The sequence below is a fragment of the Elaeis guineensis genome, chromosome 3 (genome assembly GCF_000442705.2).
Source record: "Elaeis guineensis isolate ETL-2024a chromosome 3, EG11, whole genome shotgun sequence".
NCBI classification, from domain to species: domain Eukaryota; kingdom Viridiplantae; phylum Streptophyta; class Magnoliopsida; order Arecales; family Arecaceae; genus Elaeis; species Elaeis guineensis.
This window is the reverse complement of record NC_025995.2, coordinates 88328286-88347965: the sequence shown is the minus strand read 5'-3', so window position 1 is coordinate 88347965 and position 19680 is coordinate 88328286. Positions and strand designations below refer to the sequence as shown.

At 33.6% G+C, this 19680-nt stretch overlaps 1 protein-coding gene across 1 annotated transcript; it reads right to left on the bottom strand.

Moving 5' to 3' along the window:
• Positions 1–2275: 2275 nt before the first annotated feature.
• On the bottom strand, positions 2276–11679 carry LOC105041832 (signal peptidase complex subunit 2). The gene is made up of 5 exons (XM_010918880.4): positions 11498–11679; positions 11221–11372; positions 11029–11110; positions 3343–3485; positions 2276–2572 (listed from the first exon to the last, which is right to left on the bottom strand). The coding sequence occupies exons 1-5, from the start codon at positions 11588–11590 to the stop codon at positions 2479–2481; spliced, it is 564 nt and encodes a 187-aa protein (XP_010917182.1). The 5' UTR covers positions 11591–11679; the 3' UTR covers positions 2276–2478.
• Between the last annotated feature and the right edge of the window lie 8001 nt (positions 11680–19680).

The window sequence follows — 19680 nt, the reverse complement described above, 5'->3', positions numbered from 1 at the left end:
GATGATAAACAGGTGGGATGCTGAGACATTATTACTCTTTCCTTTTCGGTCTGAAGAAAACCTGACTACATTGAAGTCTCCCATCAGAACCAACGTTTACTATGCTGCAGTCGGAATTGTGTGAGTTCTGAGAAGAAAATTTTCCGTTCTGCTTGCTCATGGGGACCATAGACATTCGTTACAATCCATGTAAACCCAGAATTTAAATGTCTGCTTCTTAAGCCTGTGAAATTCCAGAATTTAAAAAGCTCTCCCAAGTTGCAGGACACCTTCAACTGGGGACTATATAAATAATCCATCTTTAATTCCACGTATTTTCTGGTGTCCTATTCACTTCTTTGTTGTCATCAGGTCCAGTAGGTCTAATTCACTACGATCGACTCTGGCCTGAGCTAGTTGGGTCAAAGCTTTTTGAACTACCGGAGCAGGAATAACGCCCAACTATTCTTTTATGTTTCTCTAAAAGAAATTGAGCCAAATGGCTGACACAAACATACAACAGTCGTCACTCTTTCCAAACGTTAGCACATCTCACTGGACGTTTGCCGTCAGTTCATAGGAGAGTCTTAATTCTAATATGCACTTCTTGATTCTACGATATTTTCCTAGGCGATCTACGGCACCATTTACCTCTCTAGATACACATGATGCAAGCATCATTATGTGTAGCCATTAGTCCACTAATTCCCCGAATCATTTACAGCACCATTATTTACCTCTCATGTACCCGTCTAGAGCTTTTAACTCAGATTCAATCCAAGATCATCTAAGGCCACGCAAGGCCCTTTCTCAGTGTCTCAATATCAAAAATCCAAGATGATTCAGCCTTTAGAGAGAGAGGCAGGGCATCCATCCAACATATAAAAATCATAGTACTCTTCGGGAGTGTTTGGTTCATAATCGAAATCAGAATAGAAATGAGAATCGAAATGGTTTGGAATCAGAATTGGAATGATCAAATCCTCCGAAGCGTTTGGTTCGTCACTGGAATTGGAATCGGAATTGAAATGAAAATTTGAATCCATGGAGGAGAGTAGGGATTGAGTTCTATATAGATTGAGCCATTCCCATTCCACTCTGGAATCGAAATCGCAATGGAACTCCTCCCAACCAAATGATTAGAATGAGAATCATCCATTTCGATTCCGATTTCAATTTCAAATTTTTATTTTCTCCAACTAAACATCCTACTCCCCAGCACACCCCCCACCAACCCAACGACAACCCATCGTCACAAAAAAAAAAAAAAGAAGGGAAGATCAAAAGTTGAAATGATCTTTTACTCGTGGGGACAAGTGAAGCTAAAAAATAAAAAAAAGATATCAAGCAGCCGAAACAATATGATAGTGCTCGAACCACTTTAGTCTCTACAAATCTACTAACTAGCATGCACATAACATATAATGCTGCTCTAACCCTCTGTTTAGTACGAAAGATAGATCGGAGAAAGAATAGATAGAGAAAAAAGAATGGATGAGAGTGAATATGAGTAGATCTTCCATACATCTTCTCATGTGTTTAGTGAAATATGGAAGGATGGATAGAAATAATTTTTTTTTTATTTGATATAAGATAAATGAAAAAAAAGATAGATGATATTTGTATGATATTTTTACTAAACTATTTTTTCACAAAAAATATTATTAATATCAATTAAATAATACTTATTTATACTAAAAAAAGTAAGCAATATACAAGCTTGTAACATCTATGATTGATAATTATATAAAAAATTATAATATATATTTAAATTAAATTAAATTTCTAATTTTTAATTTAATATTAATTATATAAATAACTAATTAATTTATAATTTAATTTAAATATTTATATAATTTTATATCAATAATTAATTAAAAATAATAAATATAAATAAAAAAATAGAAGCCAATTCTAATTATTTAATTATAATTATAAAAATTATGTAGTAACATTAAAATAATTAGCAATAAAATCTAATAATATAGGATTAATAGTATAGATAAAATAAAAGTATATATAAATAATATGGATGAAAAGATGTGTCGTAGTTTTGTCAAAAAAAATTAATGAGTAATTTTATTAATACAAAAACCAACCTTTTATATGTTCCATCTATTCTTTCTTACATCCTCCTTTAAATTTAGAAGGATGCAAATTGATAGGTTAGGATAGATGGACAATCTCTTTTCTTCATCTTTCTAAAATTTTTTGAATCAAATGATAGATGAATGCCATCCATTCTTCCAACCTCATCTATCCTCTCTCTGACCTCAACCAAATACAGAATAAATAATTTGAAATCAAAAAGGATCGTCATAAAAATTTATAATTTTGGTGTGCCAATAAAATGATGATTAGGCCACATTATGCTCTTTTGAAATATAACATTTTTTATAAAATCAGGAATAGATATTTCTTATAAAATTGATGGCAGCAAGTCAGCAGCTTCCCAAGATCAGCCTCCAACACGTCGCCATCAAGGCAGGAAATCCTGGGTCATTTGTTCTTTCGTTCTCCATTGTAGTCATCAATCAGTCTCTCGACATCCTTCAAAAACAAACCTTCCACAAGGACGCCCTCTTTGGTGAACCTGACAGGAAACTAGTTAATCAAAGCATGAAAGAACAGTGACAGAGAGCTTGCATTAAAGAGCAATATGGATCCTTTAGAGGAAGAGATTTTCTAAAGTTCAAAAGCTATGGACCCATATTTAAAAGAATGCTCAGCTGCTATTAAATGGACACTCAATTGTTGGGTACATACAACAACAGCTCTTTAAAAACTAGCAATAGCAATGGATGTAAGACTGAAGAACAAATCAATGAATGATATAGAAAGATTTACAAATGCAAACCAATATAACCGGACAGAGACTTGGTCATGGTCAAGATTATCATGCATGCAGCATATCAATGGGAATTCCTGGATCACCATAAGGATAGCCCAGTGAAAGAGAACCTTAAGATAGTGGAGGCCAAATAATTTAGGCAAAAGAGGCTTGCCACCTATATGATTTTCTTATTAATATAAAAGGTGCATAAATCAATAATGTGAGCGATCCAATAGGAACAACATTGCTAAAATTTGTCCTAATAATCACACACTCGAAACCTCCTCATTCAGTTAATGCTTATGAGAAATATACAAAGCCATGTAAGACCTCTTGAAGGACCATTCATTAAACAGTTCCCCACGATACATGAATTTCAACATGGTTCTTGTTCCTTATTTTTCTTGTGGTTCAGATAAATGTTCTACTAATCCTTTTTCCAGCCATGGAAACGGAAAACATCAGAATTCAATACACTAAAGAGAAGCAGCAAAACTTTGCTGAAAAGCAAAAAGATAGAAAGGACTAACCATTTTGTCACACTCTTAGTTAGCTGGACTGGTTTATTAGCAGAAATGGACTTCGGGTCTGCACTGGCTACTGTAAGAGTATACATGTCAGAGAACCTTGGCAGCTTAGAAGACACAATCAGCCCAGTGCTATTGAAGGATCCCTGTGGGCGACAAAAACATGGCCAGATTTCAGAAATTACCTAACAAGCAGAAAGCAACCTGGAAATTAAAGGATTAGCTAAAAAGTCAATACGCATTATCAGTGACAATTTAGTTAAGAAGCACCCACATACAAGAACATGGGATTTTGGTTCTTGATCGTCTAACACAACAATCATGTATGCCCACAAGACCCATAAAGATACTCATAAGAAATTAAAAGAATCCTAGCTCGTATTTCCAGGATTACCTGATAATAAATCTTTAAACGAAATTAAAATTAGAAAACCTTGTTATCCTAACAAGTATGCAAGTGCCACAAATATTTTTATGTGCTCATTACCTGATGGGAAAACAAGTATGTTTTACTGTACCACTCAAGGTTGCACAAGCATGCCTTTTGGGGTAATAAAGAGTATGGGGATGCTGGCAGGTTGAAGTACTAACATCGGTGAAGAATAGATTAGATGAGTATAAAGATGGACAGTACAGATCTGACAACCATGAACAAAACAGTAGCACATGAAATATGATTTGTGAAGTTAGGTCAACCATGAATTAGGTGCTTTTGAAACTCAATAAACAAATCGAGCTCATATGCAAAGCAAGAAACACAAGGCAAATAGTCTTGAAGTTAATTTTGGAAATTTTAATCATATAATTTTTATGATCTCTTTTCATATTGGCCACAACAAGCGGCAAACATTATTAATTAAAAAATGTAAAAAAGAAGAGGCATCACAACAGTTTTGTGATTCACATCCCTGTGGTTCTTTTGCCAGATAATTGGTTAAGGTCATGTAGGCTATGAAGGAAACTTGCTGGCAAGCAAGAGAACTGGGAATACACAAAATAAATATCTAATGATGTTTGCTCGGATGGGAGATTGTAATGACGTGATAGCTCTAGAGGTAGGTACTCAAGAGTGTCCCAAGGCAACAGATGCTCAAACAAAGAACACCATACTCTTTCTTTTCCTGACTAGACAAAAGAAAACAGCAGCTGAGAACTATGGAACAAAAGAAAAGAACAAACTCGTAAGCAAAACAACATTAGAACAAGCTCAAGGATCCCTAGAAATAATTTTGTGAAGTAATAAGTTCACACATAAGGAAGAATGTGCAGGATTAAGTATTCTAGAGTCCACAATTTTGGAAAAGGATACCGAACAAGGTTGAAATCAAAAGATGGTTGGATAACAGTGACAGAAATTAAAAATATCCTTGCAGTTTGTCCCCCCAAAAAAAGTTGAAATAAGTGATATCAAGTTGAGTAGGAAGGATTTTGACTGATAAGGATATTCTAGAACCAAATTCATTGACTAATATCAACTAAAAAACAAGAAGATACTCCACATGAGATTATTAACTTTGCTAAAATTAATTTTGTTGCTAATCCCAATGTTGTTTCTGTGGTAGCTAATCGATGGCTAGCAAGGGAAGTTGGCAGAGAGCAAATTAAATACATGAACACCAATCCTCAATTGGCAATTCTCAAAGACAAACAATTTACTGATGCCCTTTCCAAAGTTTCTTAGTTAAGGATGTATGTGCTACCATACAATTTCTTTGCCTTAGGGAGTATCCTACAAGAGATCAGTCATAACTTTCCAAGCTGGAAACCAAGAGGTACCATTGCTGAAACTGTTCCAAAACACAGTGCTATTTATTCTTTCAATTTACCAAGAAGATTATTTCAAAAATAGTAGTCTAACACCACACTGCTAGATAATAGAAATGATCAACCTTTGTGGAAAGCAGAAGGGTTTCAGAAAATTAAGGCTTGTTTTGTCATAGATATATACAGCCCTACAAGTCACTAATAGATATTGTATAATTTTAAATTGAAAAGGTTCAGACTCACTGGATTTGGACAAGGTTTTGGATCAAAAAATCCATCAAAACCCCTTACTTCTTCATTATTTATGGTGCTCCAATCAACTTTATCAAATAAAATACAGAGCCCTAGCAAGGATGTCCCATATAACTATTTTTGTCAACTTTAATTATGGTGAATTTTCAATAAAAGTGCAACCAGTTTCCCAAGAGAAATCAAGACAACAAAGAATAAACCAAATAAGAAATCTCGCACAGATAATGTTGCAGTCTTTACAAATGGAGACGAAATATTAATTAGAAATGTTGGAGGGGATCCTAGAGCATTGCAAATTTATCTAGAAATAAAACCTGCAAGGAAAAAAAATCGATAGGTTTTTCCAATATGGGAATAACTGATTTCATAATACAGATTTCCATTTACTTTATCTAATATCTGGATTGAACATCTCAGAAGTTCGTTAAGAATGATAATGATCAGTACCTGTGATTGTGGAAGTCATCTGTTGCTTTCTGGCAGATTCCAACTTCTAAGAATCTTCCCTTGTATCATATGGGGTATTATGATATGAGTGCTTCAAACTGCTTAAAGCTATTTGTATGGCTCTTAAATGAAATTTAAGTCCAGCCTGACCCACATAGTGAATTTGGTTGAGTAAACCAGGTTAACAGTTTAAGGCTTGTTAAAAGAATTGTTAAATTATCAAGCTACTCAAAGTCCCAATGGTTTAAAATCCATTTTTGCAAGTCCTAATCCAATAATTAATATACATACACATATGTGTGTGTGTGTGTGTGTGTGTGTTTATTTTTCCTTGGAGTTATTGGGAGAGGAGTTAGAGAATGGTATATAGTATATCACATGGGCATACCTATATAGCACAGGTGCATAGACGGGACAAGGAGAGGAACGAGAGACAGAGACTAAGAGAATAGAGAACTGATGAACGAAGGTGTACATGCTAGAATTGCATGCCTTGCAACCTCTAATCATCACGATTCGATGTTTTCAAAGGCGGTTGTAGTGTACTAGCGGTCATGCAACCTCATAGCATTTAGAGAGAATACAAATGCCCGCAAATAAAAAGTTTCTGAGATATCAAAAGTTAGCTTGAGAAAATCTTCTGTACACAATGGGAAAGCCCTAGAATCAAGCTTATATTCTGGACTCTAAGGCCTTTCAGCAATCATTTAGATTTTATTACTTTATTAAATTCTAGAATTTTATTGCTATATCAGAGTCCGGATACTTCAGTATGGAGAGTCACTATTACAGTTCCCTATATGAACACATGCCAGACACTCGTTAAAAGTAAGCAAAGAAATCAAAGTGATGATAAGCAAATTAAAGAAAAGACTTCTATATTTATTTGAGAACTTATTGTACTGTGCACGATATGTTAGCTAGTAAAACTGCATAATCTGCTAAAAGTTATAGGATAAATATCAATTATCCAATTAAAACATACACAACAATTCAAGCAATTCAAGATGCACCACCAAATAATGTGTGGTCAAGGTAAGTTAGGAAGAAACAACTAATCAAGAATTTGTGAACTTATACTAGTAGATAACTAAGGTGTCGGGCGCCCTTCTAATATGCCAACCTGTCCAAAAGAAAGTCCAAACCCTGCTCAGGCTTGACAAGGTAGAGTTTCAGCCATCTCGGCAATCGGGCCCTGTGCAAGGCAACTGAGGGATCACCAAAGTCTAGGTAGCCACATAGGCAACTCAAGTGGCTGCAATTAGAAGTTAGAACAGCCATCATTATTCTAAAGCCTATCCCATTGATATTGTACTTTGTTCATACGACTTTGTTTTCATAAAGGAGAAGAACGCTTAAAAGCCTACCAGTCTATTGCCAACAGACTTGTGTTGGTTGGATGAATGAAGCTGCATCCCCTATCTTTAGTTTGAATTCAACTAGAAACAAAAGTTCCAGTCAACTAATTGGCTACATATTGCTGCTTGATTCAGCTAGCAGTTATGCTCTCACAGCATCAACTAAATAAGAGGTTACCATTATGGATATTAAACTACAATGTGTTAGCATTTTCTTATACTTAGAATATATACACAATATATCATGACCAGAGGAAAGATAAAGTCTCCGTCAAATATTTTTGGGACAAGCAAATGGCATCCTTTTCATCAATCCCCAAATAGGAAGCAACAACAAAAAAAGAACATGAGCAGATGCTCGAACTGGAAACATAAAAAAGCAATTTGGAGAACATAACTTTTCTTAATTAGTTAGATCAAGATATAAATTGAAAATTTCAAGTCTGAAGGTTAAGGAGATGTTCTGCAGCCCTCTGCCAATCTACCCTAAGGCCATTGGCTGCAATATGACCACCGAACAGCCACAGAACAGGTGTAAGCTAGAGCATGGGAGAGAACGAACAGAGAAGGGAGAGGCTTAGCAGAGTGCAATTTGTTGAATTCTTCTTGTCAAAGTTTTTGCAGAGCCCCAGGTTGCAAGTGCATGCAACTATGGCTGCCGATCATGCAACACAGGAGGCACAATAACCACAAGTTAATACGTACTCCCCCCTCCCCCGCAAATAAGCTACCAACAATTTGTCCATAGCAATTTATTTAGACAGCCATGAATAATATGCTTGCAAGTAAATTATGAGCCAACAAGGTTTTTGCAGAATAATTTATGTGGTCTGTGATCCATGTATAATTCATGAATTTTTCAAAAGATCACCAAATAATGTGACCACGAATTGTTTAGATCATTTACAGTTAACCAATTTTTTCCAAATAAATTCCAGTGAACATATCGCAAGCCTTGTCAACATCAGGACATCCTTACAAAAAAGGTCTTCAACTAAGCATGAATGTTAGTCAGCAGAGCACAGGTAAGGAACTTATTGCAGTAGTCACTGATCGAACTCACACAAATATAAGACCAAGGACCGGAAAAGGTTTGAATAAAGACAGAGAAAGCAGGGATTGAGCAAGGGATAAAATGGATTCCACATTTATAGGGTAGGATTTGCAAAGATTGGTAACAAATAAGGAGATTAGTAAGAGAAGAACATGGTTTGAAGTTTCATCCAATTTCTTGAAATCAGAACATAACAGCTTCAGTGACAAACCATCCGAAGATGTGGTTTGTTGCAGAGTTTCAACCAAATTAATTTGGCCATATAAATTTATCTTCTCCTAAGCCTCATTTGTAAAATGATATTGCTTCAATAAATCCTAAGATCAGCATATATTTTCTATTTCTCATCATAATAATAAGCATAATAATAGCAATAATAATAAAACAACAACAACAACAACAATAAAGAAAAGACTATTGAAAATGGTATCTCTGTCCAAAAAATCAATGAACCACCTTATACTGAACCTATTTTTTCTATGGTTAACAAAGAAATCACTTAACCACACTACACTGCAAATATAAAGTACCTTGGAAATAGCTCAGCCAAAGTAAACAAAAATGTGCCCCACGTACCAAGGATTCCTTTATTCACGAATAGAAATGAAGCTTATAACCAACAATGACAATAGAAACTCTCAATCTCATGGAGAAGAACTTAAAAGTACTTGAAAACTAGATACTATCCAACTCATTTATTATCTTTTGGATCATTCTTAATTAGGATTTAATATGCCTCTCAGTGAACATGCCTAACTAGTCATCTTGAAAATTTCACAAGGCATCTTTTAGTCAAATGAAGCATCTTCATTTCCTTGAATTCTCCATTACTAGATATTGACATGCATAAACGGCTGCCATCGAAGAGGAGAGTAATTTGAGAGGGGATGGACAAGTTCAATTAAAGAGAGGAGAAAATCGTGTAATGTACATGAGAAAGCATGCACAGTTGTGACTAACGAAAGGAAAGAGAATCAGTTGAAATGGGATTTCTGAGTTGGGATTTAGATGTTTCAAATTTTTAAGAGAGAAGTGCTAGAGTTGTTGATTGAGGTTCTAGTTTCTTGAAAGACTAATTTCCAGCTTTTTTATCTCAGGAGAGAGGTATTTTTAACTCTCACCAGATACATGTTTTTCCCTTCTCCTTGCTGGCTTCAGGCTCTGGACATCACATGTGAAGCTGGCTTCAAGCATTTTCCATCACATATGGTAGAAGATATAGTAGACAAAGTAGAAGCTATTTCTTTATCACAGGTCGCTGTTTAGCATTTCCCAAAAGATGAGATTTCAATAAATAGATAAAAAGGAAGGTTTACCAGAAGCAACATATGCATTAAAAACTCTAGCATGTCTCTTTTTGTGCAACAAAGCAAGAAGTTCCAAGGCAATTAACTTTTCTATTGAAGACCCAGAAAAGAAAATGTATTCCATCATGAAGGAAATATTGATAGACCCAGAAAAGAAAATGCATTCCATCATGAAGGATATATTGATACTGGCAGCATTTTCCTTTATATCTTAACAAGCTTTTAGATAAAATTGCATTGAAACATGTTGGAATTTTGGAAGACAATGAAACAAAACAATGTGAAGAGCCAGTACCCCAAAAAGAGGAAATTAAGGCAAATGCTCAGAAAGGAAAGGAAACATGATGTCCGACGAGAGACTTGGTTCACCCTTATAAATTTGTGGTATGTTGAAAGCATCAAAATATTTTGCTAACTTAGGCCCTGGTTTGATGTCAGAAGAATTCTCTATCCATGGACTTCTTTTGATCAATGGGAGATACCCTCTAGAGAAAAAGAGGAAGGGAGGGGATTGAGGGCAGTCCATCAACCCCCTAAATCTAATGAAATTCAGAAATTCCTTTGGGATATAGGAAACCACACTGGAAGTGGATCTCAGCATCCTGAAAATTCAGGAATGGGGATAAGTGAGCTGGCTCACTCCCTCTCTTTTTCCCTAAGTCTCAAAAAAGGGAGCTCCTACCCATCACAAGTTATCCAAGGACAGCAACTTTACTCGTCCAATCAGAGACTTAATGTTCTTAAGATGTTTAAGTCACCAATATCCATAAATCATAGCAGCATGCACTTTTGGTCACACATATATAGTTGGAATGAGAGCAGAGTTAGTCTGGATGCAACAATAAGAGATTTTCATTTAGAAGTGTTCATAAGTTCTGCATAAATTGAACCAAATGGATGAGCAGACTTATCTGACAGAAAGTTTCTAACCTCATTTTTAGATTAACCACATGGCTTTCTTTCAAAAGAACACTACTATAACAAACAATAAAAGGCACTCCATTATCTACAAGATGTCCACAAAATTGCCCGATTGCACATGCAAGTTTACATTATTAGTAAATTTATGGATACAAATAGCTCAACAGGAAGCACAATTCAATTCAAGAATTTTATGCAGAATAAGGCATGGACATTAAACCTCACAGTGTCCGAATCCAAATTGAGTGATCGACCATTCTATGATACGAGGCAATAATTATGTTACTTTCATAACAAACGCACAGAAAAAACGTACAAATTGAAATGAAAATAAAAACACAACCAATTACAAAAAGTAATCACAGGAAGATTACAAGTCCTACTGCTCATTACAACCCTTCAACCAATTTAGTCGCATCAAACAACATATTAAAAAGAAACAATTTTATAAATTAACCATTTTGCAATTATGAATTGCATGGTAAAATTGTACACTAAAATCTAGCACATACGGTGCAAGAGATCATACATCCAAGGTAACAAATATTATACAATTATTATGTAGATACAGATCGAAGAAACTCACAGGAGGGGGATAAGTGAAAAGGATAGCGTTCTTCTCCTTCTTGTAGCTGATGAACTGCAACAGCCCATTGAAAACTATATACTTGCCCGAGTCAAAGACCAAGCAATGCCCGAAACAAAATCCCTAATTATTTAAAATTAAAGAACAAAAAATTCCAGCTTTTGAAGGTAAAAACCATCAAAGAAAGGATATAATGCGATACAGGCGATAAGGAGATCCCTATTCTCCGGGAACTTCTTACGGTAGAACTGGGCAAGGAGGACAATGGCGATGATGATGAATCCGATCAGCAATCTCAAGTTGCTGAGCTTCACGTCCTCCACGTACCCACGGCCCTTGACGACCTGAAACGATGGCCAACACTGCCTCCTCAGAAACCCTAGAGATCGCCAGCGGTGAAGGGATCTAAGAGAATGCTAGCGATGGAGAGGCGCACCGGGGGGTGGAGGGGGTGTGGGATGGATGTTACCTCGATGACGGATTCGTCGAGGAGGTGTTTGATGGAATGGGGATCTAAGAGCTTCGCCTTCTTAGGGTTCTTCCCTGGGCCGCCGGTTGCCATTTTTCCTTCTTCTTCACCTCTTGTTCAGGGTTGCTCGCGGTTTCCGGGATTTTCCTCTAATGCGTTGGTTTTCTGCGTTAGCTGCGGCGCCGACGCTGCCGTATTTCCATTGAGTTAGGGACTTTTTTGAGAAAAAATCAATGTCCAAAATTTTATCTAATAAAAATTAATATAAATTATATTTAGGATATATTTGACCGGTGAAACCAGATTCTAAAATAGAGATTTTTTATTTATTTATAGATAATTTTAAAAAAATTATCAAAATAATATCGAGTTCAAATTATTTATAAAAATACTATTCAGAAGAAAGTCGTCTTTTGAAAGAATAATTTTCTTTGCTAACTCATCAATCTGACCATCAGCTGGGGACGAATGTTCTCATTTATTTTACTCTTCATTAATTTTAAAATATAAATATAAATAAATAAATATTTTTTATTTAGAATTAATAAAAATATTAAAAAAATTAAAATCTTTAAGAATAGAAAGTCAAAACTTGAGTTTTAGTTCAAATTTTTTTCAAATCTGAAACTTTTAAAACTTTTTTTCTTCAGAATAAATAGGTTAAAAGATCTCAAAATTTATTAAAAAATATTTTGTGACTCGCTAATATCTAACGATCAATTACCATCAATTTTGATTTCAAAAAAATATATATGTTATATAGCTCTCTATATACGTGCTAGTTTCCTGACTTAGAAAATTTTCAAGATGCATAACGGTAAATAGTCACAAATTATGCCAACTGACTTCAACAAATTTTGGTAAGATAAGTTTAATTCAAAGTAGTTTATAATTCAAATTTGAATTATAAACTACTTTAAAAATTTAAATTATAAACTACTTTGAATTAAACTTTCCTTGCCAAAATTTATTGAAGCTAGTTGGACATAATTTGTAACTATCTACCGTTACGGATCTTGAAAATTTTCTAAGTCAGAAAACTAGCATCTATATGGAGGACTATATAAAATATATTTTTTTTTGAAATCAAAATTGATGGTAATTGATTCTTGAATATTAGTGAGTCATAAAATAATTTTTAATAAATTTTGAGATCCTTTAACTTATTTGTTCTGAAGAAAGGAAGTTTTAAAAATTTTGGGTTTGAAAAAAATTTGAACTAAAACCTAAATTTTGACTTCTTATTCTTAAGAATTTTAATTTTTTTGATATTTTTATTAATTCTAAATGGAGGGATATTTGCTTATTTATATTTATGTTTTAAAGTTAACAGAGAGTAAAATAAATAAGGATACAGAAAGAAAGGGGACACAGAAGAAAAGGGAGGCAGAAAGAAAGGGAAGAGTCACCCTATCAAAGGGTGACTTATAAAGCCACCATATCAAAGGGCGATTCATTTCTTTCACCCCCAGCTGGCGGTCAAGTTGGTGAGTTGGCAAAGAAAATCATCCTTTGACAGAGCGACTTTCTTCTGAATAGTATTTTTATAAATAGTTTAAGCTCGGCATTATTTTGATAATTTTTTTTAAAATTAACTGTAAATGGGTAAAAAATTTCTAAAATGGGAATAGAAATATATGACTCTCATTCTGGCCTTTTGCTTAGGAGGGGTTTCATCCTCATTTCGATTTCAAGGAGGAATGGCAATGCTTCAATCTTTCAAAATCCAGCCCCTACCTTCTATAGTATTCAAATTTCATTTCAATTTCAATTTTGATTTTGGTTACGAACCAAATACTATAGGAGAGATACTATTTTGATTCTCATTCTGATGCATTCCGATTTCGATTTCAATTCTGATTCTAATTGCGAATCAAACTCAACTTTAATAGACTAGTAACGTCTTTAAAAGTTGTGATATTGGCATTTTGATAGCAGAGTTCAAAATCTAAGTCTCAATCCTGATGGAATATGGAATAAAATTAAAACTTTGAGATTTTTGATATTTCAGATATTTTAGAATCAAAAAATTTGAAATTTGGCTAGTATGATAAATTTAAAGGTCCATCTTTTGGTGGATAAATATCATAGAAAGATTGATCAACTTATCCATTGACCAACTTATCTATTGACCAACTTATCCATATTCTTATCTGTTAGGATTTGTTATTTCGAAATTCGATCTATATTGAGTCCACAGCGAGGTCTGCGATGAAAAACAGAGTCCAACGAGATCAAGATCATCCAAAACGGAGCTCGAACGGAGAAGATACGAGCTTCTGAAGTCGGTACAAGATCCGAGGTGGCGGAGGACGCTATGTTGTTAAAGAAGAATGAATCATAACTTCAAATTTTTTCTTAAGATGCTAAATCAGTATAAAATGATACTATGTTGCAAAACAACTCTTGATAATATGCTTATTTCTTTTATATTGAAAGAATTTAAAATTAAAAATATTTTGTATATGTTCAAAAGTTTTGTCATTATCAAAAAGAAAAAGATTGTTGATCTGATTTTGATGAATAATAAAATCTTTGAGTATATATTTGGTACTAATAAAATATTTAAGTATTTAAGGAGAAGTTTCAAAAAGTCGGGATCTTATTTCAATAAAGCTCAAAGTTTTTCTTTTGTAGATTCTAAGAAGATTTTTCAAGAAAATAAGAATTTGAGTCGACTTCAGGAGAAGTTTGATCGACTCTATCACAAATTCAATTTTTGGCACAGACCTTGAGCCAACTCAAGCACTGCTCGAGCCGGCCCTAGCATAAATTCAATTTTTGGCATAGATCTTGAGCTGTCTCAAGTACTACTTGAGCCAACTCTGGCACGTAGACTGGCTCGGTACAAACCTTGAGCTGACTTAAGCACTGCTTGAGTTGACTCTCTTAGAAAAGATGAAGAGATGATTTTCTAGACACACTGCTTGAGCCGACTCAAAAAAATCTTGAGTTCACTTAAGGAGACCTTGAGTCAACTCAAGAACTACTTAAGTTGACTCAACAATCTCAGACAGCTTCAATCGCTAGTTTCTAGAAAGCTGTAAAAATTATCCAAAAAGCTTCAAATGACTATTTCTGAGTTCCAATGGCTATGAACCCATTTTTAGTCATGCTAACTTGCTTTAAAAGGTGGTCTAAGCCATTATTAAAGCAAGAAAACTTAGAAAAATATAAGAAAGGATTGATATACACTTAAAAAATCTGTTCAGCCACTAAGTGAGCTTCCAAAAAGAGTTATTCCACTTCAACCACTTAGCTTGTAGTGCAATCAAGTCTTTCTTAAGAGAAAAAAGAGAGCATTCATTACAAAAGACTTCTCAACTTCTCATCTTGAGCATCAAAGATTCAACATCAGCTCATTAAAAGAGTTTGTGATTGTATTAAATTTTTACACTCATATTTTCTATATTTCAAGTTTCAACAGAGATTGAATCTTGGGAGACAAGCTCATCCAAGCCTTGAATTAGATTTGTATAAGCTTAGAAGTGGCTTGAGGATAGATTTCGATTGATGAGCCCATAAAACTAACTAAATCTAGATTGTAAACTTGAAAAATAATCTTACTATAATCTGCTGATTATAGTGAAATTTTCAAGAACATTGCCTGAGAAGTAGACGTAGGTGTTGATCTTGATACCGAACCACTATAAACTTGATTGTTTGTGTGTGTGACTTTGTCTTTTAGTCATTTACTTTTTTGTCTAAAATTTTAGCGTCATAACTCATTAATTTCATTGCTTACACAATCAACTTATCCTAAAAGTACACATATTTATTTTAATTGCTAAAGCTTTTGAAAAGCCTAATTCACTACCTCCCCCCCCTGTTGGGTTGTATCTTTGGGCAATAGATAGACTTATTTGGACCTACCACGACTGCAAACCTAAGAGGAAAAGATATAGACTTGTGATTACTGATGATTTTTTTTAGTTTATGTAAATTTTATTTTTGACTCAAAAAGATAAAGTATTTTTTGTATTTTTAAAATTTTATCAATTTTTTTTTAAAAAAAATTCAATTATAGTTTGCATAAGAAGTGATCATGAAACTAAATTTAAAAATTAATAATTTAAAAATTTTTATAATAAAAAAGAACTGATTATAATTTTTTTGTACATAAGATACCTCAATAAAATGAGATTGCAAAAAAAGAATAGAACTTTAGAAAAAATGATATGTACCATATTGTGTAAAAGCAATCTTTCAAAATTTTTTTTGGACAGAAGCAATTAACACAGTATGTTATATTTTGAATCATACTTTGATTCAATAGATTTTAAAAAAAATCTCATATAAGCTTTGGAAAGAAAAAAATTTAATATCAACTATTTTTAAATTTTTGGCTATCGATGCTTTATTTTAAATAATGTAAAAAATAAAATTAAAAAATTTGATATAAAGTTGGATGGAGGAATCTTTTTCAGATATTCTTCATCTAGCAAGATATATAAAGTCTTCAACATGAAAATTTTGGTTATTGAAAAATCTATTCATATTGTATTTGATAAAATTAATGACTTATTTTTGAGAAAGAAAAATATTATTATCGATAATGTAGGAACTATAAGCAAAAAAATAAAAAATCTAACTTTGAAAGAAGTTGCAATGCAAAATGATGAAGAAGATGATAAGGAGACTGAAGAAGAAAATCATGAGAATGCTCGAGGACACCATGAGAATCTATCCAAGAAATGGAGGTGTGCTTATAGATACTCAAAAGAATTTATCATTGATGATCCATCGCAAGAGGTAAGAATTCGATCATCTTTTTGATATATCGATAATCATTTGATCTTTGTATCTCAAATAAAACCTTATCTATTGAAGAAGTTGAAAATAATCCAAATTAGATTAATGCAATGCAAGATGAATTAAATCAATTTGAAAGAAATAAAGTTTGGATCTTAATATATAGATCATTAGATAATCCTAAATTAGAACTAAATGGATATACAAAAATAAATTAGATGAGAATGTAGTTGTAAGAAATAAAGCTATATTAGATGCAAAAATTTATAATTAAGAAGAAAAAATTAATTTTGATAAAATTTTTGCTTCTGTTGCTAGACTAAAAACTATTAGATTGCTATTTGCATTTGCATGCTACATGAATTTCAAACTCTATCAAATAGATGTTAAAAATATATTTTTGAATGGATATATTGCTAAAGAGGCATATATTGAATAATCTCCTAATTTTGAGAGTCATGCATTTTCAAATCATATTTTTAAACTAAATAAAGCATTAGATAGATTGAAACAAGTATCTCGTGTATAGCATGAAAGATTAAGTAAAATTTTGCTTGAAAATAAATTTACTACAAGAAATATAGACACTACACTATTTTGAAGAAAAGACATAATGATTTATTATAATGTAAATCTATATAGATGACATTATATTTGGTGCTATTAATGAATCTCTTTATCAAGAGTTTGTTAAGTTAATATAGAAAAATTTGAGGAGAACATGATGGTAGAACTAAATTTTTTTCTCATACTCCAAATTAAGCAAATTAAAGAAGACACCTTCATCAACCAAACTAAGTACATGAGAAAAATATTTAAAAAATTTGAAATAGATAATCATAAATTAATTAAAACACCTATGAGTCCCTCATGTAATCTTGACAAAGATGAAATGACAAAAATATCAATACTAAACTTTATCAAGATATAATTAGATTTTTACTCTATCTTATAGCAAGTAAAACGGATATAATGTTTAGTATGTATATGTGTGCAAGATATCAATATAACCCTAAAGAAACTCATTTATTTACTATTAAAAGAATACTTAGATACTTTTTTTTGATAGCAAAAAAATATTTAAATACTTAATTGGTATTTTAAGCATTGGTTTATGGTATTCTAGAGTTTCTTCTATTGAATTAATTAGATATTTTGATGCTGATTTGCTGGTTGTAAATTTGATAGAAAAAATATTAATGAAACCTGTCAATTTCTAGGAGTTAATTTAATCTTCTAGTTTAGCAAAAAATAAAATTCAGTAGTATTATCTATAATGAAAGCTAAATATATTGTTGTTGAAAATTATTGTACTCAAATCTTATGGATTAAGTAATAACTAGAGGATTATGGCATTAAATTAAATAAGATTCTCATAAGATGTGATAATTTCTATGTTATAAATTTAACTAAAAATCTAATTCAATATTTAAGAACTAAACACATTGAAATGAAATATCACTTCATAAGAGATTATGTTAAAATGGTGATGTATTGCTTGATTGTGAGCATCGACAGACAACTAGTAGATATCTTTACCAAATTCTTGAGTGAGAAAAAAATTAGTTTGATTAGAAGAGAGCTAAGAGTGTATGATCCTTTTGACTAAATCCTAATCTCCTTCCTCTTTTCTTTGAAATTCTCAAAATTGATCATCTCTTAAATTTTAATTAATTAATTGATTTCATACTTATTTTCTTCTATTGGATCCCCTTAAAGTCATCTCTTACTTTAAGTGTTAATTTTTTTTCCTAAAAATTTGACTTTTTTTTGTTTGAGACTGAGCTTGAGTCAACTCCAACTTGAGTCGAGTCAACTCGAGTAGAAACCTCAAGTTGACTCCAGGTTGAGACCACTAGTTTAAAAGTTGAGCTATCCTTTTTCAAATCACTTGTATCTATCACTATTTGCCCTAGAACCTTCTAAACAGTCTCTCCAAACTTTTTTGGGCCCTCTTCTTGTCTTTTTCCTTGATTCCTCTTTGATTTCTCTTAGAATTGAGCATGGATAAATCCAAGGAAGCAGCTAGCCGACCGATTGAAGAGGTCTTACCATGAAGCGCAAGTGGCAAAAACATAAAAGCTCGAAAAGACCAAGCCAACCCTCGAGCACCCATGAGTCCACCCTCTCCCTCTTTTTCACCTTCAACCAGAGCTCCCCTAGCCATATGTGTGGTGACTACAAGAAGAAAAATTGACTTTAGATTTTTAGAAAGAGAAGGATTCTTGGTTGGGCCGAGATTCAAAAGCAAGGATGGGAGTTCTTATGTTCTTTGGACATCCCTACTTATCCAAGGCTTGTTCGAAAGTTTTATGGGAGACTTAGGCATAGATCAGGTAGGGTGGAAACAATGATGAAGGGCTTCCAGATCATTCTCACTGAGCAGCACTTTGCTAGGATACTTTGGTTGTCATGTCAGGGTATGACTCTGACTAGACTTTCGATAGAGCAGAGGCATTCAAGATGGTTTTGGAGACTAAAAATATGGATGTCATGAAGGAGCTCTTTGCGAACCAGCAGGCTGTGGAGTTACAACTAGTATATCATTCATCGGGAGGATCTTATTATCGAAGGTACGGCGATTCAATTTTGTGTCTATATGAGATTTGATTGTAATGCCACATGTATTTCAAAGCATTCTCCCTAACCTACAAGTGTTGATGCTCACATACATGAGAGAGGCAAAAAGGAAGGTGAATGCCTACCTATCCAATGGTACAACCCTTACCTTCATCTTTAGAAAGTTTGGAGTATCTCTTGAGTGAGAGGCTAGTCGAGTTTGATGCACTATGATACCTACAATGAGCGGTCGATACATCATATGGGCTACCAAAAGTTGGAGGATAGATGGGTTTAAAGGAACTCAGGATAGGATAGACCAAGAGATGAGGTTAGGCTGAGCAGAGCACAGCCTGAGTCAGAGCTCGAGTCTTCTCTACTAGTAGTAGCAGAGCCCCAGTATCTGTACCACCAGTGAATCAATTGGAGCTTTGCAACTAACTCAACCTTCTTTCATACGACTAGATGATGATCAGATGAAGAGGATCATACATTTAGTTTTGGATGAGTGACAAAGTGAGAGGGAGCATTCTATGGCACCTCAGGTAGATCTATCCCAGATCGCTTCTCTAGTATAGATTGACCTACAAGGACTGAGGAGTGAGAGGGCTAGTTTGTTTGATAGGATCAAAGCCCTGTAGCAATGAGCAAGACCGTAGGAGCATGGACATTTATCTCCATTGGCTTAGAAGGCTACTTACCTCAGAGGGAGGATTGAGGCTATTATTGGTCAAATCTAGATGAGATTAGAGAGATTGGAGCCTCTCAATACTCAAGAATCTTTTTCTTTCCGACCTCGATGAGTAGACTTGCATCATAGTTAGAGAATATTGCAATAGGAGCTGCCACAGTAGCTGCCACCAGAGGATATG

Bases quoted from the DNA above. Each gene is read 5' to 3' on its own strand.
- LOC105041832 (XM_010918880.4), bottom strand. From the start codon at position 11,590: ATGGCAACCGGCGGCCCAGGGAAGAACCCTAAGAAGGCGAAGCTCTTA. The intron at 11,373-11,497 runs GTAACATCCATC...CCATCGTTTCAG, and splicing joins TCGACGAATCCGTCATCGAG to GTCGTCAAGGGCCGTGGGTA. The intron at 11,111-11,220 runs ATATCCTTTCTT...TGACTCGGGCAA, and splicing joins CTTATCGCCTGTATCGCATT to GTATATAGTTTTCAATGGGC.